This window comes from Leptodactylus fuscus, chromosome 1, assembly GCF_031893055.1.
Source record: "Leptodactylus fuscus isolate aLepFus1 chromosome 1, aLepFus1.hap2, whole genome shotgun sequence".
Classification (NCBI taxonomy): Eukaryota; Metazoa; Chordata; class Amphibia; order Anura; family Leptodactylidae; genus Leptodactylus; species Leptodactylus fuscus.
In genome coordinates, this window is record NC_134265.1 from 170,985,628 (window position 1) to 171,011,594 (window position 25,967).

At 41.6% G+C, this 25,967-nt stretch overlaps 1 protein-coding gene across 2 annotated transcripts; it reads right to left on the reverse strand.

Annotated features, from left to right (window-relative positions):
- Positions 1 to 2,390: 2,390 nt before the first annotated feature.
- Positions 2,391 to 25,707, reverse strand: RAD23B (RAD23 nucleotide excision repair protein B). Of its 2 annotated transcripts, none has more exons than XM_075280248.1 (10): positions 25,340 to 25,707; positions 19,974 to 20,055; positions 17,805 to 17,884; positions 15,670 to 15,935; positions 14,621 to 14,676; positions 8,440 to 8,561; positions 6,713 to 6,854; positions 4,659 to 4,786; positions 4,360 to 4,521; positions 2,391 to 3,809 (listed from the first exon to the last, which is right to left on the reverse strand). In XM_075280248.1, the coding sequence occupies exons 1-10, from the start codon at positions 25,403 to 25,405 to the stop codon at positions 3,696 to 3,698; spliced, it is 1,218 nt and encodes a 405-aa protein (XP_075136349.1). In that variant the 5' UTR covers positions 25,406 to 25,707; the 3' UTR covers positions 2,391 to 3,695. The 2 variants fall into 2 exon arrangements, with proteins under 2 accessions (XP_075136349.1, XP_075136339.1); XM_075280238.1 differs by having other exon boundaries at positions 8,440 to 8,567; positions 25,340 to 25,706.
- Between the last annotated feature and the right edge of the window lie 260 nt (positions 25,708 to 25,967).

Below are 25,967 nucleotides of genomic sequence, written 5' to 3' on the forward strand. Positions count from 1 at the left end.
ACTTCACAGATCTCCAACACTTCATATAGAGAATTCATATTTTGCGGACATCACAACCTCATCACGCGTTTTCCTTTTCTAGAGATTTAAGGATTTGTACCAACTAACCAGACGTCCCTAGGAAGAACCAGATTTGCCAGTAATTAGTTTTGATTCGCTATCAACCATCTAAATGTCTCCAAGTACTTCACTAATGTTGAGAATTTGTGATTGGTGAAGGTCAGGTTCACACGGGGTGTGTGTGTGGTTCGACCGGATCAGAGTCTGGTCCAAAAAAACAGCTAGCCGCGACTGGATGCCAGTGCAGTGCATCGGCATCTAGTCGCGGTATTCCGCTCCGGATTAGGCCCAAATGAATGGGCCTAGTTGGGAGGGAGTGTTCATGCCATGGAATCCACCTCAAGAAAGGGTATTAAAGTCAATGGAAGGCAGTTTTTTGAGCCGTACTCCAATGTGGATTCCGTGTCAAAATCCGTCCTAAAAAACCCTGTGTGAACCCGGCTTTATAGGGAAATTGGTAGCATTTTAGTATGTATAATGGACATGCTGTGTTTTCCAAAAATGTGACTGTTTTGGAAATCGCACCATTTCCTCTGTGGATATTTTTCTGTAATGTGTGGATGGGATTTACTAGTGGTTTTTTGTCGCAGAGTTTACGCCACATGAGGCCCCCACCTAAAACGGCATGCATTTTTCCCACTGCAGTTTTGATGCAATTGTAACTACATCACAACTGCACCATGTGAATGTATGAAAGATGCACCATCCTATACTTTCCACCCAGCATATACAAAAATTCACCTTTTACCATCAGAAAGCTCCCTAGTGGCCCCCGGGTAAGTAGTAATGTTCTCTAGTAGCCCCCATGCAAGTAATAATGACGCCCAGTGGGCCCACACAGTAGTTGTGCTATATAAAGAAATAAACACTTACCCATCTTTGGTCCTCCTTTTTGTCTTCGTCAGGTCTAAACCAAGCACCACTAGCTGATGCCTGAGTGATAGAGCAGGAAGCTAAAGCCTTTCTATTCCACCGTTCTATTTAACTACATCAGGAATCGGTGACCTAACATGTTCCAATGACTGAATGCCTCAGAAGTGTGCAACTGTATGCCTGCAATATGTTTTGCATTTTTTTTTTCTTTTTCTGGGAATGCTGTCCTACGCAATTGAATCAATTGTATACCAGCATATATAGGTTAATGAAATTCCATAAAGGCAATTTTGCCTAAGGGCACAGACCACTGAAAGGTTTGAAAAAGAACAAAATGGGTAAAGAAAAAGATAAATCACAGCACTATTCCTCTGCTACTGCAGTTGTGATACCCATCAGGTCCCTGCTATTCTCTACTTCCTGGTCCCATCTTGTTACAAGGGAAACTCCCCATTAACCAATCCCCCAATCCCTGGTTGTGGGGGGCACTGCTGTAATAGTAATAATAATAGAGTGGGCATCTCCAGCCATTTCCTGAGTGTCAAAACAAGACCAGGAAGTTGAGACTAGCAGGAACCCAGTAGTAGCAGTGTCAGGATATACGAGAGGTGAATAATGCTTATTTCATTATTATTATTTTAAACCCAATGTAATCTTTCTACAACATATTTTATAAAAATATTTACTGTATATACTCGAGTATAACCCGACTTTTTCAGCAGTTTTTATGCTGAAAAAGCCCCCCTTGGCTTATACCCGAGTCACACAGCACAGGACTGCAAGGACCTGCATAAATTAAGTGAAGGGGGAGTGTCCCTCAGTGGTTGCTACAGTAATGATATAGGACACTCCCCCTTCACTAGCAAAAGAGATGAAAGCCCTGGGGGCGGCAGGTCCCTGCTCCTGTGTCTGCATCGAGGAGAGCTCATACAGTAAAGTGAAAGTAAAACACAGAGTTACATACTGGGGTTACAATTCCTATTAATGTCAGGCATTTGGTGTTATTAATTTAGTTTCAGTAACTCCATATGCCTCAACATTAATAACAGTTAACCCCATCATGCCCCTCACATTAACCCGTGTGCCCCATATAAGGATTACTAATATGTGAGATATGGCGGTAATAACAAAGTGCCTTAATAATGTTTAATGTAATAATTATTACCTCCATGTCTCTCACATATCAGTAACCCACTCAATTAATGAAATTTTATTGGTATCTATTTTAATTTTTGAAATTTTTTTGGTAGTAAAATTAGGGGCTTCGGCTTATACTCTAATATATACGGTATCTTAGAGGACAGTACTGGGAAATGGGGGTTGTCCATCTATACAAATGACAAACAGTAATATGCTACTACTGTAACAAGACTCCAGGTTTGTTACAGTTCGCTTTAGCTTGCAGTCATTCTACACCAACATACATAACACACAGCAGTCAATAAGTAAGCAGCAAACACTATACAAGGAGAGTTTTTAATGTTTTGTGCATATCTTTTTTGGGTTATACTTTTGTTTCCGCTGATTGTTCATCTATCCATTTATCCAATGTATAAGCAGTACATACACAGATATTCTTACAATTCATTTATGTCATGCCTTTCTTTGAAAATAACAGAGGATGTGTTGACCTCTCAAGCCCTGTCATGCCAGCTTCTTCCAAGCAGAAGGACTTGTTTATTGAATATTAAAGTATGGGAGATGAATTCAAGTTTACAGAGTGCAAAGATAAAGAAAAAAAAAATCTTGCAATTTTGCCTTTTAATATTCAGCTTGAAATGATAGTTGACTGGTTTACAAAGATTTAGGATAAGTATGGGTTAAAATCTGCCAGACAGGTAGAGGAGGGGGTTGCACATTCTCAGCTGACATGGAAAACAAGTAATTACTGGGGGGAAAAAAATATGTTACTTAACACACCAAGTGGGTTTCATCAAAACCAAAAAACATGCAACAATTGTTTTAAAACCTTTACTGCAATGTAATATTGAAGTAAATGAGCAATTAGAAAGCTATCAGTCTCAATTTCCTAAACGGCAAGAAAACAAAAATAAACCTCCTGTGTGCATACTGTTTTCTAAGTCAGAACAGAAAGTGCCCACTTCACACTCATTGATCGGGGGTCTCCTTAAATATGACTAACTATGATTTTATGGAAAGAAAGCGCTTCAAAATTTACGTTCACAGCATTTACCAGGCTTCGGTGCACTAATTTCCTTTTAATTACACGTTGAAGCAGCAAATCATCTATTTTTTATTTTTTTTATTTTGGCATTTACATCTCACAAATTTCCTCAAGGTCATAATCCAGTGTTACCGGGAAATGAGGGGAAAAAAAACAAAAAAACTTCAGGTAGCACAGGATATTTGCTATAGCAGTGTTTATGTTAGACGGAAAATGGAAAGCAGGGCATTACACTAAATTTCTGGATCTATGTGTACTATTGAAGAAATGGCATCTAGAGAAGTTAGCAGATGTTTTAAGGAGGGAATAAATGCCTGCTGAAGCTGGATTTTGGTTGTAATTTGCTTTCTTTTATTTCTTAGCTTTACCATACACGCTGAACGCTGTAACTGCTCAATTATAGCAGATTGATGCTTTTATGTCCTAGCTTGTCTGATATTTCCCTAACCCACCCCACCCTTGACTACCATACACCAAATATTGTGGATATGAGCCCAAATCATCCCAGTAAATCCAGTGAGCAAAGTTAGTGTAATGCACTGGTGTGAAGTGAGATAAAAAATACAGTCTCTTCTTTTCAATCATCATCAAAGTTCTGCTGTAGGAGAAAGTTGGCCGCAAGATTTTCATTCTTCTCACATGCAAAATAAGCCTGTACCACAAGTCCTTCAGGGAATCCTAGTGCTTTTAGCTGAAGAGTAAAACAGAAAGAATGTCAGTTTTGAGCCTATCCGAAGAGGTACATAACAAACAGAAATATTATATTGATATACATAAGACTTATCGCCTCATAGCCCCCATGTGAACAGAGCGTTCTCTAAAAGGAACAATAAATGTAAAACTTAAGAACTATCATACAGCCAATAGAAGGAGTCAGATGACAGTGAATGATTTCTCCTGTTCTGTAAATCCTTAACCTGCAGTCAGATCAAGATCCAGTCACTCGATGTTTTTTTCATATTTTATTCATATGCGTATAACAAAAGACGTGTCTCGTCCGTCTGAGTTGAAAAAAGCTTAATAGACAGACCAAAACATGTCTTTTGCGAATGGGATGAGGGGGGGAAAAAAAAAAAAGTGAAAATCTCTGGCATTCTTCTTGGTGACCCATAGGGTACCGCTTTATCAGTGCTATAGTGAAAAATATCAGCACTACACAGGAACTAGAAAATGTATAAAACTATTGCCTTGTGTACTTAAGAACACATAGCAAATATCCTAGCAGCATTATAGTTACTTACCCTTTCTATAGCTTCTTTTTCCTGAGGTGTGACTTGAATGTAGTTCATATGACCACTTCCTGCCTCAGCTGCTACTCCACCTCTTCCACCTCCTTGCCCACCTGATTCTGCGACCGGATCATTTAACATCTGAATGAACTGTTCCTGATGTTGACTAATTTGCTGTCATTGAATAAAAAGATTGAAATATATGTGAATCAACACGTCAGTAAAAGACCATGCCATAATGGATATATCCCAAACAGTACAAATGCATCATTCTCAGCCGTCACCGATGTTCATAGTCAATGAGACGTTACCTGCAGTAATGAGGGGTTCTCCCGTCCGATCTGCTGGAGAAGTGCCGGTAATAAAGAGGGATTCTGTTGAATAATTTGCCTCATCTGTTGAAACTGAGGCTGATTCTGCAAGAAATCAAGGGGATTTCCTAGAAATAAAATAAATAAATATTGTACATACACATCCAATACCACAAATAATGAAAAATTTCGGTTTCATTGTCATGAAAGCAAAAGACTACGACAGGGGTCAGCAACCTTCAACAGTCCCTCTAATGTGAAACTATAACTGTCAGCATGCTCCATTCACTTGTACGGGAGCTCTGAAAACAGCAAAGCAGCCAAGCATGCTGGGAGTTGTAGTTTCACAACAGGCAGAATGCTTAAAGAGGACCTTTCAACAACTCCAATAATACAAGTTTTAAGCATCTGTTAATCTGCGCTACTCCACCGATTCCAGCGCAACTGTAACTTTTTTTCTCTAGCCCCACTGTTCCCCAACAACAAGCGAAGTTAATTTTGGTGAATGATGTGCTATTGGGAACAATGAAGGGCTAGAGAAAAAATATCAACTGTGCCAGAATCAGTGGAGATTGACAGATGCTAAGAACTGGAGTCGGTGAAGGTGATGAAAGGTCCTCCTTAATGTTGCTAATCCCTGGTCTAAGAATTAGTAAGGCTAGTCTTTGTGAATTTTACATGAATTAAAAACATGCAGAATTAGTGTTAAAGGGGTTTTCCCATCTCACTGTTTCAGCAGTTTGCCTACTATCTCTTCTTCTCACTTCCCGTATCCCCCCCACCCCCTTCCTGCTGAACAGGACACCGAAGTATCACAATACTTATGCAGATAAAATAATATGCACATGTTTGTGAAGAACAGACTCAGTGTTCTCTGTGTTTTTACACAGCAAACTGCAATTAGCTGAATTGATTGTCCTGCAGGGAGTCACTTGTCCTATCTAAAGGGTACCTTATAACAACGCTGTAACGTTGTTATAACAACGCTGTAACGTTGTTATAACAACGCTGTGTAAAACAATGGGAGGAATAAGTTCACATAACAGTCAAACAAAGCAGCATTTCTAAAGCAATATACTTACTTCAATTTACATAAGCTACAAGTATAGATAGGATCCTTGAGATGGGAAAACTCCTTTAAATGTAGCAAATGTATAGCATAACTTTTTAAAATGGTTTTTTATTAAAACATTTTTCATGACATACAAGAATAAAAACATTAAAGGTACTCATCTCCCCAAATAGCAACAATAGAAGTTAACAAGGGAGTAATAGTTCCTGTATACAATTAGAAAGCTCCTAGAAAAATACCAAGCAATATTAAGTCCCTTTACCGTAAACCCCTAGTCACTATGAATATTTGGAATGGGAAACGCACCTCTAAAGAAGTTTCACCTAAGACCCAGAGTGTCCAGCCATGGACTCCAAATAAACTCAAATTTTCTTTCTGCCTGTCTTTTAATATATAGCCCTCTCTTTAACCTAACAATATGATTAAGGCTGGCAATGAATTCCTTCACAGTCGGGGGGCTGGCTTGCAGCCAGTGCAAAGCTATGAGCTTTCTGGCTTGACAAAATATAAAAGCTTAAATCCCACAGAATCTCCCCTATCTATATCCTTTGCAGTCTCCATGTGCAACAGAAAATATTTTGGATTATAGGGTACACTACCCACTATTATCAGATTAAGGGCCCTTTTCTAGAGGGCCCCTACTGAGGTACATTCCCACATTATATGCAATAGATGGGTCACATCCATGTTAAATATACAGCATCTGAAGTCTGCCCATACCCTAATCTTGCACAAATAATTGCAAGAAGCCCTGTGACTCACTAATGGACAGGGTTGGAATTACCTCAATCACTTCTCTGTAATAGGTGCTAGATCTGTCTCTCATTTTGACCATACCAATCGGAGACAGTAAATTTGCCTCTGTTTACTTACAAAACTATGTAGGCCTGAGACTAGGCCTTTTTTTACTACCTTACTGAGAGACCGTCTCCAACACACACAGCATAACTTACTTTTTTACTGAAATGATGCTAAATCTTACCTCCAGTGGAAGGTGTACACGGTGTAGTAGAAGTTGCACCAGCCCCTGCTCCTGCTGCCGCTGGGAGAGGCTGAGTAGGAGCACTGACTGCCTGTGGTGGATCAGCAGCAACAGCTTGACCTTCTCTGTCCCCTGGGATTCCCTGGGATGAAAAAATAAAATTTAATGTAACAATACATAGGTTTATATTGAGAGTCTTGCAGAATAAGGGTTGTCTCGTGGAGAACAAAAATATATTTTTATAAAAAGACTCGAGAATAGATTAAACACAATGAAAAGAAACAATATTCACTTCAATGATCCCCACTAATTTTTGACCTAGACTTCATAGGTCCCCTGCCAGTCTCTACTAACTGGTCCCTCTCAACAGCCAATACATATCTCAGCCAGTGTTTTGAGAGGGCTTTAGTACAGGAGAGACTAGCGAAGGACATTTGTGCAGCATCAGTTGACAGCGTCACTGTTTTGGGCCTTCAAGACCAAGTTTTTATTTTTATATTTTTAAGCTTTTTCGTTATCACATAACAATATAAACAATTTTACATATTATTTATTAGGCTAACTTAGAGTTCATTTTCAGGAACATACATATATAATTACAGATGTGGTCAGATTAAACCTCTTGGAAAGAGAGCAATGACTGCTTAACACTTAATGCTTCTAAGATGGACTTGAAGACATGGTGCAAAGTTGACAAACGTAGGGAGTAGAGATGAGCGGTCGGTGTGGGCCATCTGGACCCGGTTTACATTGTGTATGTATGACAACACCTCCTAACAGCTAGGTAATAACTGGTTGGAGGTGGACACGTTATCATACCAACTGTCCTGCTTCTCTGTCTAATATGCCTCCCTACTAGAGATGAGCGAGTACTGTTCGGATCAGCCGATCCGAACAGCACGCTCGCATAGAAATGAATGGACGTAGCCGGCACGCGGGGGGTTAAGCGGCCGGCCGCCGTCAAAGCGGAAGTACCAGGTGCATCCATTCATTTCTATGGAGCGTGCTGTTCGGATCGGCTGATCCGAACAGTACTCGCTCATCTCTAGTAGGGAGGCATATTAGACAGAAAAGCAGGACAGTTGGTATGATAAAGTGTCCACCTCCAACCAGTTATTACCTAGCTGTTAGGAGGTGTTGTCATACATACACAATGTAAACAGGGTCCAGATGGCCCACACCGACCTCCAGTAGAGAGGATCATTTGATCACGAGCAGCTCCCACAGTGCCCAAAACACAGGTAAATTAATGCTTAAAAAAAATGTAGTAGTTCTTTTTTTTTTTAAGCCTGCAAAATAAGCGAACCCTCTGCAAGTCATACGGCCAGTGATAGTGTAGTTATGCAAAGTTTGTGGAACATGTAGGTTCGCCAGGGTTCGTAGTCATCACGATCTTAAAGGCACGGTCTCAAAACAGCCAGCTCTGTCCATATGTCTGATTAGGCAATATGAGGGACTATGTGCCAAAGCAGGGAGCTACTATGGATACCAGATAAGGTAGGATCTGATGCCTAGACCAGGTTTTTACTGGGGGTTGGGGAAAACTTCAGATTAAAAAGGGGTTGTCTTCATGAGAATTTCCACAGTCCTATATAGACTGTTTTGCTAGTTACTATATAACATGAGAATTGGAGTGAGCTAGAGATACAGAAAGTACAGCAAATGGAGAACGTGTAAAGCCTTAGTAAATTGTATTTTCAGTCACACAGTGCAGGTTGCATGCTTACCATGAGAAGGTACTCCACAGCTCTATCAGGGTTGTTGAAACTAGCTCTAAGGGCTGCAATAACTTGTTCTCGTTCATAGCCCATGGACATGATCTCTGTTACCATATTCTCATATGACTGTCCTGTAACTGAAACAATAATAGTAAGAAAGAATAAAATAAAAAAAAAACAAAAAAAAAACCACAACCTCTGGATAGGTATGTTCAAATTTCGGTAAAACCTAAATATCAGTTCATTCGGTACTATTCCGTTATCGGGCCAGCAGCAGCGCATTTCAGCACCAGCTTTCGGGACAGCAGTTCAGTTCAGCAGCGGGAATTACAATGACATCCGAGGACTGCTGGCCCGATGCTTGTGCCCAGTAGCCAGTACATCAATGACCCCCCCTCCATCTCCTCCTCCTTCCAGTGCTGCCCCCCAGCTCTCCTTACATCTACCCCGTACCCTCTCCCCGCCACATGACTAAGCCGATGCTGGCCCGATGATAGAGGCCGTGCTTGTGTGTAGTAGGCAGTACATCGATCGATGCCCTCATCCTCCTCTTCCTTCCAGTGCTGCCCCCCAGCTCTTCTTACATCTGCCCCGTACCCTCTCCCTGTAATAGGCCTCACCGTAAATCTTGAGCAATGAATGCTACTAGATAGCCGCCGGACGCTGCAGAAAGTTTGTCCCTCCGGCTCGCTGTAGCTCACCGTTCCTATAGTCGGCGTGTTTCTTGTCAGGGCCTGGATTGAGCCCCGGTGTCTTTCCTTTCGGTCTCGGTACTAGCGCTGAGGTGAGGCCTAGTCGTGTGGCGGGGAGAGGGTACGGGGAAGATGTAAGGAGAGCTGGGGGGCAGCACTGGCAGGAGGAGAAGGATGGGGGAGGGGGGTCATCGATGTACTGGTTACTGGGCACAAGCATCGGGCCAGCAGTCCTCGGATGTCATTGTAATTCCCGCTGCTGAACTGCTGTCCCGAAAGCTGCTGCTGAACTGCGCTGCTGCTGGCCCGATAACGGAATAGTACCGTTCATTCTTATGATGAAAACCTTTTGGCATAGATTAATAGCTTCAGTATTAAAGTTTTGCTGATTAAAAGTTGAAGTATTTGGGATATTTATGTTTGGCTTTAGTAAAGCCCCCTTTTGTAACTATTCCAGGAAATGCTTTACAATGGTACAGCTTGAACAGTATAACTAGCTATAACTAACATACTGACTTAACGCTGTATGAGTGACCCCTTATAGGTGCCAGATTATCAGAAAGTCAGGATTTATGTCTCATAAGTGTGTTCAGTTGACCAACTACAGCTTTGAAAATTCATTTGGCAGCAAATTTAGAAATGCACCATACTTATCAAAAGGGCATCTTAAGCCCACTTTTTTTCAATAAGTTATATCTAAGGTTGAGCGATCGGGATCGGAAAAGATCGGATCCCGATCGGCGATCGAGTAAATTTCACAATCGGGTTCCGATCCTGCCTTAAAAAAAAAAAAAAAAAAAAAAAAAAAAAAAAAAGAGATTGGGAATGGAATTCTTTCTCCTTCACAGCGCCATGCGCACCCCGCCTCCCTAGACTAGTGTTAGAGATGCTGGGAGAATGCAGGGCTTGTGGCTTAGGAGACTGACGGCAGGTACTGGGAGGGGAGACGTGAGTGATGCACTCACATCTCCCCACCCACACTCTCCTAAGCCACAACAAGCCCCGCCTACTCCCATCATCTCTAACACTAGCCTAGGGAGGTGGGGGCGCGCACGGCGCTCTGAAAGCATGTCAATAAGAGAGGACCGGACTGAGAAGAACGGGAAGCGTCAACGGATCTGTGTAGGTAAGTGGACAACAGGGGGGTAAGTAGTCAGGGGATTTTTTTAATCACTACACAGCGTGTAGTGAATAGGATCGTTTTTAAAATCCAAGATTCGATAATTTTAAAAAAAATCCCATTGACTTGCATTGGGATCGGAATTGGGTTCAGATGGAAAATGATCGGAAATCGGATTTTAAAAACGATCCTGAAATTTCAAGATCGGCTCAACCCTAGTCATAACTTCTAACAAGGAACAGAAACGGTCAAAAAGTCTAACGCACTTAAATGAAGTAAACTATGTATGGCAGTTTTTAGGCATAAATTACACTTTCAGTCCCACTGTTTTCAAACCCTCAGGAAACCGCATCTGTGTCTATAGCAAGGAAATGTGCAAGACCGAACAATTTAGCAAACACTGAAACTCTTGCAGAATTCCACAATAAACCTGTGTGAGATCTAAAAACAATAAAAAAAAACCTAAATCACAAGCGTACAAGCCCAGTCATGTGCAGATCACGCAGCTGAAGGCTTCCTAGATGCTCAGTGAGCATTATTAGTGGAAACACGACGCCTAGTGTTCACAAAAACACTTTCCAGACGTATCCTCGAGTAACCCCATATCAGCTGTGTTGATAGAATTCCTAAACTATGTTCCTCCTATAAGGAAAAACAAACGACAAAGACCACATACTTACACAAGCAACTAAAATAATTCTAGTTCACTTTCACAGACCATAAGACTCAAGAGTCCAAGCCAAAAAAGTCTGAAAGTCCCTGTATTATGAATTGTCATCTTTTGGGAGTGGTTTGGAATACTGGATCTCCTTGGGCAGATTCAGTTGAAGCAGACAGTCTAGGTGAGCATACACAGCTGATCATGGCTTAAAGGGAGTCTGTCACCAGGCTGAAGCATATTAAACCAACAAAACAATTAGATAGGTCAGGCTCACCTGAACGTAACACTCCCCCCCCCCCACCCCAAGAAAATTCATGACCCCCTGATATTTATTTCACAATATGCAGATGAGCAGCTCAGTTGCTTTAAACTGCTACACCCCACATAGCTCTAATATGCCCCCCCAATGTGACAAGGCCAGGGAGCTATGCTGAAATCTTGCCTGTTCCTGATGTTTGTGTTGGCGTATTAAATGAAATCTTATATGTAAGAAACTTTATAATATATCAGGAGATCTGTTCCCTCCACCTATATTATATTCATATTCGTCCTCAGCCTCACACATACAACTCTACGGAACAGAGAAGGGTTGAGATAGTTAACTAGTTTACTGCCTCATTCTGTGCATTATGAGCCACTTATGTATAACCTAGCAGTGTTAAATAATTGCTGCAGACACACTTTGCTATTCCTTGATTTATTTATTTTGGAGTATTTCTGTCCCCATCCTCCTTTCATAGACTAATATGGAGTAAGTAAATGCCTGCCTGGAAACTGAAGAAAACACGTCTTTATTAAGATATATTACAAAGTTTGCTATTTTCACTTGTACTATTAATTTATGAAAAGTTGCTTATAACTGGGAGGTACACTTTCCCGACATCTGCCATAACAGTATGGTAAGATATTGGGTACTATACAGCAGAGATCTGCTGCCAATGCCTGCAATCAGCGCCTGCACGGATCACGAACATAAAATTCTGAAATGCCTCAATCAAAGATGACCAAGTTGCCATTTTGCCATGGATCAACGGCCCCCACAACAAAATCCAGGGTATGACAGCTTGTAGCCTCCATACAGTCTGTAATACAAATGCCATCACTTGTGGGTCTAATAATTACAGTAAGATACAAATTTAAATATTTATTTTTTTATTTTTTTTTTTTTTTGAAAATTCAAGTCCTCCACCTTTCCCTAGAACACATAAAAAGTGAAAAAAGAGAAACATATTCACATTAGGTATCTCAGAGTACAAAAACACCCGGTCTACAAACTACAAAAAAAAAAAAAAAGCACCAAATTGTCATTTATTTGTTGCTTCCCATAAAAATGTGGATAAAAAGCAATAACAGCAACAGACTTTCCCCAAGTTGGAATAAAAAGGATATTTGGCCCATCAGAAAAAGATGCCTTATATCTAAGGGGGCATTCACACTACGTAACGCCAGCGTGTATCACAGCCGTACACGCCGGCATTACAGCAGGGCTGCCGAACATTTCCCATTCATTTCTATGGGAGCCGGCATGCGAGCGCTCCCCATAGAAATAAATGGGCTGCTTCTTTCACTGCGAGCAGTCCCATTGAAGTGAATAGGAAGTGCCGGCGTATACGGCAAGCTCTGCTCATGCCGAGCCGTACACGCCGGCACTTCCCATTCACTTCAATGGGACTGCTCGTAGTGAAAGAAGCAGCCCATTCATTTCTATGGGGAGTGCTCGTATGCCGGCTCCCATAGAAATGAATGGAGCTGCTGTTTTACGTTCAGAATAAGCTTCAGTATACGTAGTGTGAATGCATCCTAACTGCGTTGCTGTTTTAACATCTTGGTGACCGACTCCCTTTAAAGTAGATCTGAGGTATCTACAGTATAAAAAGATGGAAGCAGAAGGCTCTGTACACTGCATATAGCACAGGAATCTATTGTAGCCCCAAGTGGATCAAATTTTTTATGGCCTGTCCTAAGGCCATGTATTTAAAGGAAAAAAATAAATAAATAAATAAATAAAAAGAGACTGCTTGATGGACACATTTTTTGAAGTCTGCTGTTTAAAGTACCTACAAAGTACTGCAAAAGAAAATCCATAATGTATACATGCCACATGTGAACAGGCCAATTTCAAAGAGCATAATAAAGTGAGCCTGCTCACCCAAACTGAAGGCATCATAAACAGGGCAGGTATCTGCGGATATAATACAGGCAGAGAAATTCAACCATATTACAGACATGAAATGCAGGCTACACTTGTAACTGAAAGTTAAACTACAGTAAGTACCGGTGCCGACCAGCAATGAAAGGACATACTGTATATAAGTCGCTACTGTGGCCAGGCAGAGTACAGGGAGCCTAAACGTATGGGGCAGAGGAGAAGATCCCCAGACATTTATCCCCGAAGAGGATTATTACAGCAGAAATGTAACCTGTCTTGTCTATTGTCATTCAGCCATCAAGATACAGACAAGGTATGTAGTACACATAAGAAAACGACTCCCCCATTTCGGACAAAGCATAAGCCGCTTCTTGCTAATGCACTGCACAATGCATATTAAGCACAAATAGATTGATGTTATGTAATAAAGTTTTATGCCAGATCCAAGTATTATCTAATATAATCACACTACTGAACTACTACTACCAACACATTACCGTATTTTTCGGACTATAAGACGCACTTTTTTTCCCCCAAATTTGGAGGGAAAAGAAGGGTGCGTCTTATAGTCTGAATGTGGCCGCCCGGCATCCGCTGTACTAGAGAGGCGGATGCCGGCGAGGGATAGACGCCGAGGCCTGAGACATCGCTGCGCTCCTCTGCCCTGCATGAAGCCAGCAGCGGCGATGCTATTCCGCTCCTCCGTCCCCCCGCCGCTGGCTTCATGCAGGGCAGAGGATCATAGCGATGTCTCAGGCCCCGGCGTCTATCCCTCGCCGGCATCCGCCTCTCTAGTACAGCGGATGCCGGGTCAGTATCGGCGGCCCCTTCTCCCCCGGGGCCGGTCCCCACCGGTCCCATACCTGTGAAGTTGCAGGCCGGCTCCTGCGTGGCGATTTTGCAGGAGCCGACCTGTTCGGGTGACAGCCGGGAGCCTAATGAGGCTCCCCGGCCTGTCACTGCTGTATTAGTATTGCGGCTGGGTCTATGACCAGCCGTAATACTAATATACAGAATGTCCCATAGACTGCAATACAGTTTTATTGCCGTCTATGGGACTTGCAATCAAGTGACCGCAGGTTCAAGCCCCCGAGGGGGAATAAAATAGTAAAAAAAAAAAAAAAAAAAAAAAAAAAAGCTTTAAAAATATATAATAAAAATATGAAATAAATAAAAGCTCTAAATCACCTCCTGTCCCTAGAATATAAATATATATATATATATATATATATATATATATATATATATGTAGAAAATCATATATCATAAACCACCGGGGTTTTTTTTCAATACAAGGTGATTTAAGCAATAGATATTCCCTAAAATGGTATAACTAAAAAGTACTTCTGGCCCCGCAAAAAAACCCAAAACACTCCATGCATCCCCGTACAGCTGCAGGGTCACCTGTCAATGTGGCCTTGCAGCTGTTGCAAAACTACAACTCCCATATATTAAATATTTTACCATTTTTTGCTTCAAAATTTTTTCCCCCTATTTTCCTCCTGCGTCTTATAGTCCGAAAAATACGGAATTAAATTAAAAAGAAACAAAAAAAAAACTAAGCTTACCTAATGCGCTTGTGGCATCTTCAAAGAGGGAAGGTCGAGAAGAATCACTTGGTATACTTGAAAAAAAAAATAAAAAAAATTACACATCAAAACAAAATTAAATCGTTAAATTGATTTGCCTGTCACTTTACATATCACGGTTCAATGAGGTTTTTAGCAACACTAAACCCCAAATAACTTCCAAGTTAAAAAAAAAAAAAAAAAAAAAAAGTACAAAGATAAAATTACAGGGGGCAACACGGTGGCTCAGTGGTTAGCACTGCAGCCTTGCAGCGCTGAAGTCGTGGGATCGAATCCCGCTAGGAACAACATCTGCAAGTAGTTTGTACGTTCTCCGTGTTTGCGGGGATTTCCTCCCATTCTACAAAGACATACTTAAATGAAACAAAAAAAAATAAAAAATTACAGCCACATAAGTCATTTAATCAAGGTATACTTGGGATTTCTAGATGTGTATCTATGAAAGCTTTGACACATGGCACAGCTCAGGCATATAATAAATCCAATTATTTAAACAATGCATTATTTTTCCTGTGTCCCTCAGCTTTCCTGTGCAGTTTAATATAAGGGCACTTTTTTGAACTTCAACAATGGACATATACCGGGGCTGTGGTGTGGTGTCAACTACTAATCAGTAACCATACCCGACTCAGACTCCACAGTCCTAACATATACGACAGGAGATTTTCCTGGAGAGTATGTCAAACACAGTACAAAGAGGCTAATAGAAATAGTGCTTATGGGTGATTGGGAGTTTACAATTGCATTTTGCTGCCAGATTTTCACAAAAATGTGTGCTACCTTTGTAAGAACTGTAATAAAAACACAACATTTACGTGTCATCCCATTGTGGTGGTTACTATGATCCTGAATGCACAGAACGTGACAACTATAATGGGCCCATTGGGTACAGGTGGCATCAGTCATCCACCAGTTCAAGCAATACATTGTAATATTGGTTAAAAGCAGAAACCACAAAGCAAATGCTGAAAGAGACCAATATCTATGTCTATCCAAGCAAAAAAGAAAGAACAAGAATACAAATGTACCTGCACTCAGTTGAAGAAGGGCTCACTGTTTCTTCTGGGCTTTCTTTTTTCTCTTCGGGTTTAGCCACAGTAGGAATAGCATTTTGGGGTGGATCTATACTGATTGGACTAGGAATAGGGGCGGTAGGATAAGGGAGAGGTAAGGGGGCATTGGTGCGAGCAATAGGTGTGTATGTCAAGGGTGGTGACGCAGGGGCTGTAGTAGCAATGCTGGCAGGCTGGGAAGGTGCTGAAGCTGCTGCAGAAGAACCAGTTGCAGCCTTTGGCTAAAAAAAAAAAAAGAAGACATAGCATTAATGACAAGAGAAGTATTTTTATACATTAGTGAAAGTATTTTGCATTATCACATCTATACAAGCACAACAGTATCACGCAGGTATCATATCAGATATCCATATCCTTGATCAGAAGTCAGCAACATTTTTAATATGGTATGTCGATTTAAAAAAAAAAAAAAAAGACTAAGTATTCAGTATATTTCGTTTCCAGAAATGCAGAAACGGAACGTTAACGGATCATCAGAAAATTTGCCCCGGAGCGGTTAATGAGGTCAGGCGGGGGGGGAGGGGCTTTAGTTTAGTGATTGATTTTAAATTTATGCCGGACAACCCTTTTAAATTTATATTCCAGCGTAACCCTTCTCTGGTGATAGGATCGGCTTTTGTATGACAATTACACAGCCTGATCTTTTATTTTGAATAAATTCATACAAACCTTTCCAGCGCCCACTTATTATTCTTTTACACTTGCGTCAAAGTATTTATACAATTGCTGCCCTCTAAGCTCATGTCCAGACAATGTCACACCTCAGGCTTCCCCTCCTTGTACCTCCTCTTCTAGAGAAACACAGCTGAGAGCCATGTGCCAGGTAGACATGCCTGGGGACATGCTGACCCCGGTCCTAGATGTATAAATCACTGCTGAGGAACATTACATTATACATGCTTTTATTATTAATAAAAAGGAAAGTAAAATCCCTAACCATAGGCCTTCCAGTGTGTATTCTGCTGGCTACAGTTTGTTAATATCCAGGAGCTGCCTTTGACTTTTAAACATTAAAAGGGGTTGTCCAGGATAACTTGAGATCCGTACACTAATCTAAATACCCTCCCCCCTCCTACTTTCTAAATAACAATGAATAAAAAAAATGTATATATACCCATATCCCTGGGGCGGACACATGACATTTTCTGATTATCCGGTGACCGTTTCCCCATTTACATAAACGCATCGTCATTACTAACCCCCCCATCCATTCCATTATACTTACAATCCTTCACTTCTTCCGGCAAGACGGCTGCTCGCTCTATAATGATGCGATATGGCACGCGCTCTTCTCCACTGTGCAAACTGCTGATGGTAATTCACCTGTATTGTGCATGCATCCATGCATGTACCATTAGAGATGAGCGAATAGTATTCGTTGAATACCTCGCTCCCACAATTCCCAGGAATGTGTTTTAGCGGCCGAAGACCAAGGGGTTAAGTGCAGTGAATATTTGATCCGCTTAACCCCTTGGTGTTGGCCGCTTACACGCATTCCTATGGGAGCGAGGTATTCGATCGACTACTAATCGCTTAACACTATGTACCAGGTATCCTGTGCATGTATCCATGCATGCGCAGTAGAGGTGGATCACCACTGGAAGACTGAATCAGTACAGGAAGAGGAGGAGCCGTCGTCTCACAGGAAGACACATGAAGGGTAAGTATAACCTATGGGTAGGGGGTTGCGCTGAGTAAGTGGGGGAAGGATGGGATAGCTAGAAAGACAAGGAGTGGGTGTATGGGAAGGAGGAAGTGAGGAAGGGGTAAGGTGCGGGGCATGAAGTTACATAGCTGGAATAAGAAACATTTAAACAATAGCAGGAGACACCAGAAGTTCCCAGACACCCAGAAATCACCAAAAACACGCTAAAAGGTATTTTGGTGCATTTATTAACCCATTAGTAGCACTAACAGACACATTTAAAAAAAAAAAAAAAAAATTTGAGCCCGGAAAACCCCTTTAACCTTCTGCAAGATTGGGGGACTCTCTCATATTATTCTGTAGACTGCGATGTCACTTTATTGAAGGATAATCTCATTCTTATTGAAGGTTCTTATTAGCAGATATAATGTACATGTGAACTTACTTTTGTCACCATAACCACCACAAAATTTTTCTCATCAATTTTGTAATCTTTAAGTGGGATGTCATCATTAAGGATTTTACCTAGAAGGAAGAAACAAAAAGGTTATCAGACGCTCCTCAACTTCAATCTGGCTGTTTGTTTAGATTATATTTCTCTCGATAGCCAGCCTCACAAATAAAGCTCTATTAAGAAGGAAGAGGAGGAATGAGATTTTGCCGCGGTCCGCTATATGGGGCCTTAGTCTAATTCTCAGTTTTTCAAAAGGTAGTTGGTGGAAGCCAACAGCTGTGATGTTTCTTAGGGACATCACATGGAGAAAACAAGAAATTCCATAACTCCCTCTCACTATCTCAAGGAAGACAGTACAAGAAGTAGAGACCAAGTGCTGGTGTGAATACAGCCCTATGGTAACATACAACACTCACTAGATTCTACAGGACTGTATTTGTGTGTCTGCCTTTAGCACCCACCATAGACTCCTTTGGTTAACACAACCTGAATCTTCATCAGTTCGGAGTGAACGAGAAGCTTAGGAAGCAGGGAGAGGAGAACAGAAGCTTGAGAAAAAACTGTTTTCTCTAATAAAATACATTAAAGTTTCTTACTGATGTTTTATTTATGCATGCAAAGCTGTTGAAATAACAGTGACTATGGGGGAGATTTAGGAAGACTCTTTAATGCCATTCTTCATAGGCTAAGGGGAGGGTCCGCTACATTTATGATGAAGCACACAGCTCCTCTTAAATAAGGCACACCCTCAACCAGCATCATTTTCTCCAGTTTTTATGGGGTAAACAAACCTAGTGGTGCCAATGACCTTTTGTCGGAAAGTGGCATGGGTGGCACTAAAAGGACAGTTGCAACAATCCATGTCACAATTGTTTAAAATGTCACAAACCTCGAAAACTGCCGTAGTATAATAATTGTGTTCACAAATAAGAACCCCCATAATGGTCCCCTAATGAATAAGAAACTTTGTAAACTGAAATGAGTAACACACTACTGGGTGATTTAGCAAAAAAAAATAAAAAAAAAAAAAATCTCAATTTCTTCAATTTTCGATGTAAATCTCTTATTATTTTTATTAACTATGATGAAAAATATACCAAGATAGTTGTTTCTTACCGTTCACAGAGCTGTGTAAAAGTCTCTTTGTGCAGCACAAGAGAAAGTTTTAATTTGTACCATTTTGTGGAATATTTTTTGTATTGCTCATTTAATATCCCCCCCCCTTTATTGTTTGGTCATTTTCAGACAGAGGGTATCTAATGTGTATTTTTATGTGCATTTTATGGAAAGGGAGCAAAATGAATTTTTATTTTTTCAATAGGGTTATAGCTATGACAAAAAAAAAAAATCAAGTTACTGAATAGTGGGGGTCCGACTGCAGAGAACTTCACTGATCCTGAAAACATTCACAATGGGAGTAAAACAGCCCATTCCCAGGATTGGTAGGGGTCTTACAAGCACCTAACAGTCATTTATTCTCTAGGGTAGGGGATAAATATTTTTAATACTTTAATTAAACTCATTTGCCATTTTTCAATGTATTTATTTTAAGCCAGCGAACATGATCTTATGCCATTCCAAAGACTCCCAGTTGTCATACTAACTAGACAACTCCTGCAGTCTTCTGATGTGGGCAAAGTAGAGAAAGGGGGTGGGGTTGCCTTTTGGGAGGGCTTGCACCAATACCACCATATCAACATGGTTTAAGGCAGCTGATTATGGCACTTTTTCTGCTTCTAAGCAGATGTCATATTCAAAGACCTGTTACGGCAGATGTCGGGAAAGGGTAAACGGATTATGGCTTCTTTTAACCTGTTCTCCGCCATTGGATAAAAAAAAAAAACAGGTTAACAGCACTATAATCAATTTACATTCATAGAAAATACCGGAAGCTCTTGCTCTATACTTGGCGGTGACCACTGTGTGCACAGGGCAGATATCAAGAGAACTAACTGAAGATCTCCTGCTCTGAGCACCAGAAGGGGCAGAGCAAGCAGATTGGGGGAAATAAATACTCCGCCCTTTCTAGTAGAGAAGCGTGGCAACGCCAATTTAACATATGAATGAAACATCAATTTGATCAATCACTGAGCTTTATTTCAATTATATTCCCAAATTTTACTTTTCATATTTGGAAGCCTCTTCATTCACTATATTTACCTGCATAAATTAATTTTTGGCCAGCAACCGGAAACGCATCTTTTCCTTTCTCTTGCTCAATTTTCTCTTTCAAAGCTTTGACCTATTATGGGAAGAGATTTAGTTAGAACAACATATAACAGTATTAAAGGTACCATTATAAAAGCAATATAACCTTTCTATTCTTCACACCAGAGCAGCATGGAATCAGAAACCTGACTTCTGACTGTGAAGAGCTACGGTACCAGCACCGATGGTTCTTCACCGTGTGAACTCAACGTGAAAGCTGATAGTGCGCTGAATTCCTATAAAACCACATGTGCCCCAGGAGGTGAAAGGTCCTCTTTAAGTGGATATCTTATTCAGAACTTCACAATAAACAATATTACAGGGAATCTACCATTTTCTTTTGTGGTTGCTACTCAGGGCTGCCCTCAAAACAGAAAAGACCGACACATCCCAAAGACAGCAATTTGCAGCAATCTCAGAATACCACTATCATATTTTCTACTTTACAAAATATCATTGCCACCTATCAAATGTAATTAGCCAAGTTGTAAGTCATAAGAAAAAGCCAAAAGCCATCCCCTTCACTCTACCCCAGTTTGATGACTATTGCTACTGGATACATGTCTGTAGTCCATCTTCATTCAGTACAAGTATGCTCAGGTTCTTTTTCTTCCCTATGGCTTTAGAACTCACATATTGAGCCATTAACAAAAAAAAAAAAAAAAAAAAAATTAAAAAATGCTGCGGTAAAGATCATGGTTGACATGCATCAGTTTTTTTTTTTCCAAAGAAAGTCTGCAGTTTTCCTTTACGGACTTTGTCCCTATTATACCTATATGGAAAACACCAGCATTTCCGTAGGCATAACGGACATGTTCATGTTGCAATTTACAAAAACACAAGCATTTCTGAAATTGCAGCTTTTCCGCTGCGGATATTTTTCTACAATATGTGGATAGGATAAGTCAAAAGTCTTTGAACTTTGCAGATAATGTAGAATGCAATGTATTTTGCTGAGTCCAGGACTCTGCATTTTTGCAACGTGGGGTCCAGCTTATAGCTGTGTTGTTAGATCAGTGCTACGTAAGCATGTGTGTGCTGTCCTAACAGAGCCAGTGCGTACAGAGCAAAGTATTCATGACCACCTTGCCGTATATACCGTACCTGTGTGTGCTTGTTGGGTATATTGACACACTGTAAACTAGGGAACGTAGACAGTAGGGTATAATTTATAGAAGCAGAATGTGTACCATCTTCTCATAGACATTATGTTGTAGACATCGGGAATCACTGATACATAGGGATTATTTACGCCACAAAGCAGTATGGACGCAGTTTGAAATCTAATCTCTATTAATCTCTTCCTTCTAACTGCAAAAGGTGACCTTGTATCTTCTGTGAATGACCACAGCTGACACTGTTGCCCCAGATGTTTATGAATGTGATACAGAGACAAGGGAAAACCTATTCTGACAACTCACTCCATAAGTTTCCGCATAGCTTTATGCTCTTTAAGCAGAAACGTGAAGACTGTAATGTTATAGTTCACCACAGTAAACAAAGCAGGTTTTGCGCTACATGCACACATCAATGTCAGATTTTCACCTGCAAAAAATGGATCAGAGTACCCATTTTCAGTGTTTATGCAAAAATCTTTTTTCACAGATAAAAACAAAGACAGGCCCGGGTCACATCTGCGTTCAGTATTCTGTTTGGGGAGTCGAGTTGGGGACCCACTGAACACATTAAAAAGCAGTAAACATATGAAACCACACGTATCCCATAGACTATAATGGGGTCTATGTGTTTTCCGTGCAGTGCCCACACGAGTCATGTGTGCACCGATAGTACTTCACTTCATGCAGCACTTTACTCCATTATAAGGCTAAGGCCCCATGTAGCTGGCTGCAGCAAAAAAGTGCTGTGGGAAAAACTGCAACGGCAATACATTTTTCCTATGCAGAATTTGTGCTTCCATTGTACCTATAGGGAAACCGCTGGCATTTCCATAGGAATAATTGACTTTGCGGCAATTGCCAAATCCGTAATGGTTATGGAAAGCACAGCATGTCCGCTATGCATATTTTTTTGCAATGTTCAATGACTGTAAAAGGCCGCTGCATTTACACCATGTGCGGCAGACTGGGTGTTGGGGCAGGGTGATGGTGGCAATTCAAACAGCATTTGGGCATTTTAATCCATTCCCACCAAAGGAGACTTACGATTTCAACTCCTGGCGTTTCGTTATTTTCCCCTTCACAAGGCCATATAAGGGCTTAAATTTTACTTTGCAATGGTACCATTTAATATTCTGTATGATGTACTGGGGAGCCAGAAAAAAAATTCAGAAAGGGGTGGAAATGGAGAAAAGCTGTATGTGCGATTTACGGGCTTCATTTTTATGGCGTTCACTGTGCAGCAAATGAAATGCTCCCTGAATTTTATGGGTCAGTACAATTCATGGATACCAAATTTATATACCGTAGTTTTTATGTTATGTTATAACCAAAAAAAATATCAAAAACTTTGCAAAAAAAAATAAATAATCATCATTCGGAGTCGCCATATTCGGATGTACTTTTTAGCTAAACCATTTTGGGGAATGTCTGTGATTGCTTTTTATTCAAATATTTAAAGGGACAAGAAATAGTGTTTGCCATAGGGGAAAAATATTTTTTCTATTTGTAGACTAGGTGTTTTATGATATAGGTATGTATAATTTATTTCATTTTAGTTAACTGTATTTCAAAACCAGGTAAGGGGGGGGGAGGGGATGTAATTACTTTTATTCCCCCTTTCCCTTCTACGTAGCCACCCAGCTGACAAAGAAACAGGATATCTACCAAAATCTCACCACAAAGAAGCCATCCTGTCGCACACCATGTTGCAATTCATGAATGTCCTGCACCATGTATGACTGGAAAGGGACCATATATGTTACAGCCCCTCTCATGCAACCATTGAGGCTGCTGACTGGCTTCAGCAGTGGCATTGGGGTGCAGAGCTTCTACGGTCTGAGGCACAGTGCACTACAGAAAGAACTGCGGTGGACAATGGAGCACAGAGAGGTATATTATTTTTTATGCTGCTGTCCCCTCCAGAGTTTGCCAAACTTCTTGACATCCCCTTTAATTTGCATATGAAAACAGATTTAGATGAAAATGGGTACTTAAAATATGAATGGCAAGCATATTTGGAAACTGTAGAATCACCCCCCTTTAAATTCCATGTTGGTCCAGATTTGCAGTGCATTAAACCCACTTCTTTTGGTTTCAGGCGCATATAAACAGGACATGATACGTAAAAAGGAGAGTATCCTGAAATAATGAATCAATTATAATCAAGGTAAAATGCACAATTAGTTGTGATTTTGATTGTAATCGCCCAGCCCTATAGGACCCCACAGATCTAGAGAACTAGATTTTGAACCCCAGGTTTGAAGGGAGTGGCTGGCTGAACAGCATGCACTGCTCCATACATTTCAATGGGGACTGCTGGAGATAGTCGATTGCTTGCTGACCTATTGCTGACTGTTCTCATTCAAATGAAGAGCTGTGCGCGCCGTCCAACCAGCCACTCCATTCAAAACTGGGGTGAAGAACACCTCAGTTCTCAAGATCTGTGGTGTCCCATTGATTGAGAGTAACTGGCTGTGGCTAAACAACCGATTCTGGGTTTCCGGAATTTTTATTCTCTAGCCCTTACCCACTGAATTATTTGTAAGATTCAGCACAATTATAGTCTCAATGTAAGCCCGAGCCATGTGACACTTATCCCCTTCCTGTTGATAGGGGATGTATGTAATGGGACATCCCTTTTAAAGTAATGAAACCAAGTAGCAGATCGAAACATGCAGAAATTTTAGGGGCCCCGAACTTGGTGGCAGACTCTCTAACTTTTTATTTTAACCCAGGGGTAGGGAACGTACGGCTCTCCAGCTGTTGCAAAACTACAACTCCCAGCATGCATACTGGCTCTGCTGTTCTCGGAACGCCCATGGAAGTGAATGGAGCATGATGGGAATTGTAGTTTCACAGCAGCTGGAGAGCCGAAGGTTCCCTACCTCTGTTTTAACCCATAGTGTATAGATTGAATTCCCTGCAGGAAGATGCTGTGGTTGTCTGCCCCACCTCTCAGCCATTTTCCATCTGAAAATAAGTCGCCCAGCAGATTAACCCCTTTGTTCTCAATATTAGAATTGTGCACAAAATGGCACACACTGACAAACAGTGAGGGAAACCACGAGTCTTGTTTTAGCATTTATTAAATCACAAAGTTGACTAACTCAATAAATTCCTATAAACAAAAAAAATCAAAGTAACGCAGAACTTAGGCTCAGACTACTCCCACATCTGTTGCAAGACCTAAACAGAACAACTTCTTTAGCAACTGTCATTTAATCCTGGTGCAACTTTGTTTGTTTTGTTTTTTTATTTACCCTACATTTTTTACTAAAGATTTTTCAGTGCAAAGTTGTACATACAACTTATTTCTATGATCCGCTGCTGTCATGCCACAAAGTTGTAGTTTAGCAGAAACAGGCAAAGGTGAGTCTGCCCGGGGTCAATGTAAAAGTCCTGCCCTAAGTCCATAATGCTGACTGCACTGATCCCTGCCCTCTAGGGCCTGTCACCACTAAAGTCACATGGCGGTAAGACGTCATCGCTTGACCAGCCTAGGACCAGGCAGAGTCAGAACAAGTGGCAGGGTCAGCTAGGGATTTTCAGGCTTTTACAGCATGCTGATACATATTGTGATGTAGAAAAGCCTGTTATCTAAGATCAGCGCACATATGGACACTGTTTCCTTTCACACTGAACTGATACTTTTATTGGAGAAATGACACAACCTTAGCATACAAACTGACACACTATCTTCAGGAGTTTTACCCACTACATACCATCTCTCTAGTGCTACATAAGTCCATAACTGCTCTATACACTAGCATGCGCACACACTAGCATGCGCACACACTAGCATGCGCACACACTAGCATGCGCACACACTAGCATGCGCACACACTAGCATGCGCACACACTCCTCACGTCTCTCACACCAACATCCTCCCTAGCCGTGCGCGCCACATCACACACATAAATACTGCCGCGCAGACCACGTGTTCTCCTCACCTCCACGCCCCCTAGTCACATGCTCGCCATCCAACAAGCAAACAGGAGCCGAGAACGCGCACTAGTGCCTCAACCCCCTCCCCCATTATTAACCCCGTTATGGCCGCTGCACTGAAAGCGTCCCCAGAACTGTCAATAAGCCATTTGGCGCAGGAGAGGTCATGATTCAGCTTAACCCCGGCCGTCCCTCGGCCTGTGTCCTGCCGACAAGTGAGACGTCGTGCGCTTCCACCAGCCCCACAGCCTTACCGTCTCCTCGCAGCTGATTTCTATCTTGAAGGTGTGTTGCTGCAGTGTTTTCATAGTAATCTGCATGGTGGCAGGCTGTATGACCCTCCCGGTCCCGCTGTCTCCTGTGTGTTCCGGCCTGGTAGAGCTTAGCAGCGACGAGGAACTGTCTCCTGGCTGCTACGTGTCCGATCTCAGTCCCCTTGCCTGTATTGCAGCGACGGCTGCTCCGCGGCGTTGTGATCTCAGTGTCGGGCGGTGTAAAGATGCCCGGATATGCGCTCTTCCAGATGACGGTTATTTCGCTGTCTCATCAGCACGGCCTGTCCGCCGCCATCATGACTTCGCTCACTGCCAGGCGCGCGGGCCTCACGACGCATGCGCACGCTTCGCGGGGAGGCGGGACCAAGTGTCTGGCGTATGGGCGGAGCTCTTAGAGTGACGTGAAGGATCTGAGCTGTGTATTCAGCTAGCCGGGGAAAGCGTTGTCATTGGCTGTGAGGAGCGGCACCTATGGCGCTAGGGCCTGCACTGTGCCCAGAGTGCTAGGTGGAAGGTCTCAGCTTCTCGCGGGGCTTGTGTTGTTCTGTGTTTAACACGGGGTGTTCGGTGTGGGTAGGAAACCTTAGCCTGCGACCACGTCATAGCA

What these genes read in the sequence shown, in the direction of transcription:
- RAD23B (XM_075280238.1), bottom strand. Translation starts at nt 25,405, where the DNA reads ATGCAGATTACTATGAAAACACTGCAGCAACACACCTTCAAGATAGAA. An exon ending in CCAAAAATTAATTTATGCAG is followed by an intron (nt 17,885 to 19,973) that starts GTAAATATAGTG and finishes TCTTCCTTCTAG; the next exon opens with GTAAAATCCTTAATGATGAC. An exon ending in AGATGCCACAAGCGCATTAG is followed by an intron (nt 8,568 to 14,620) that starts GTAAGCTTAGTT and finishes TTATTGTTTCAG; the next exon opens with TTACAGGACAGTCATATGAG.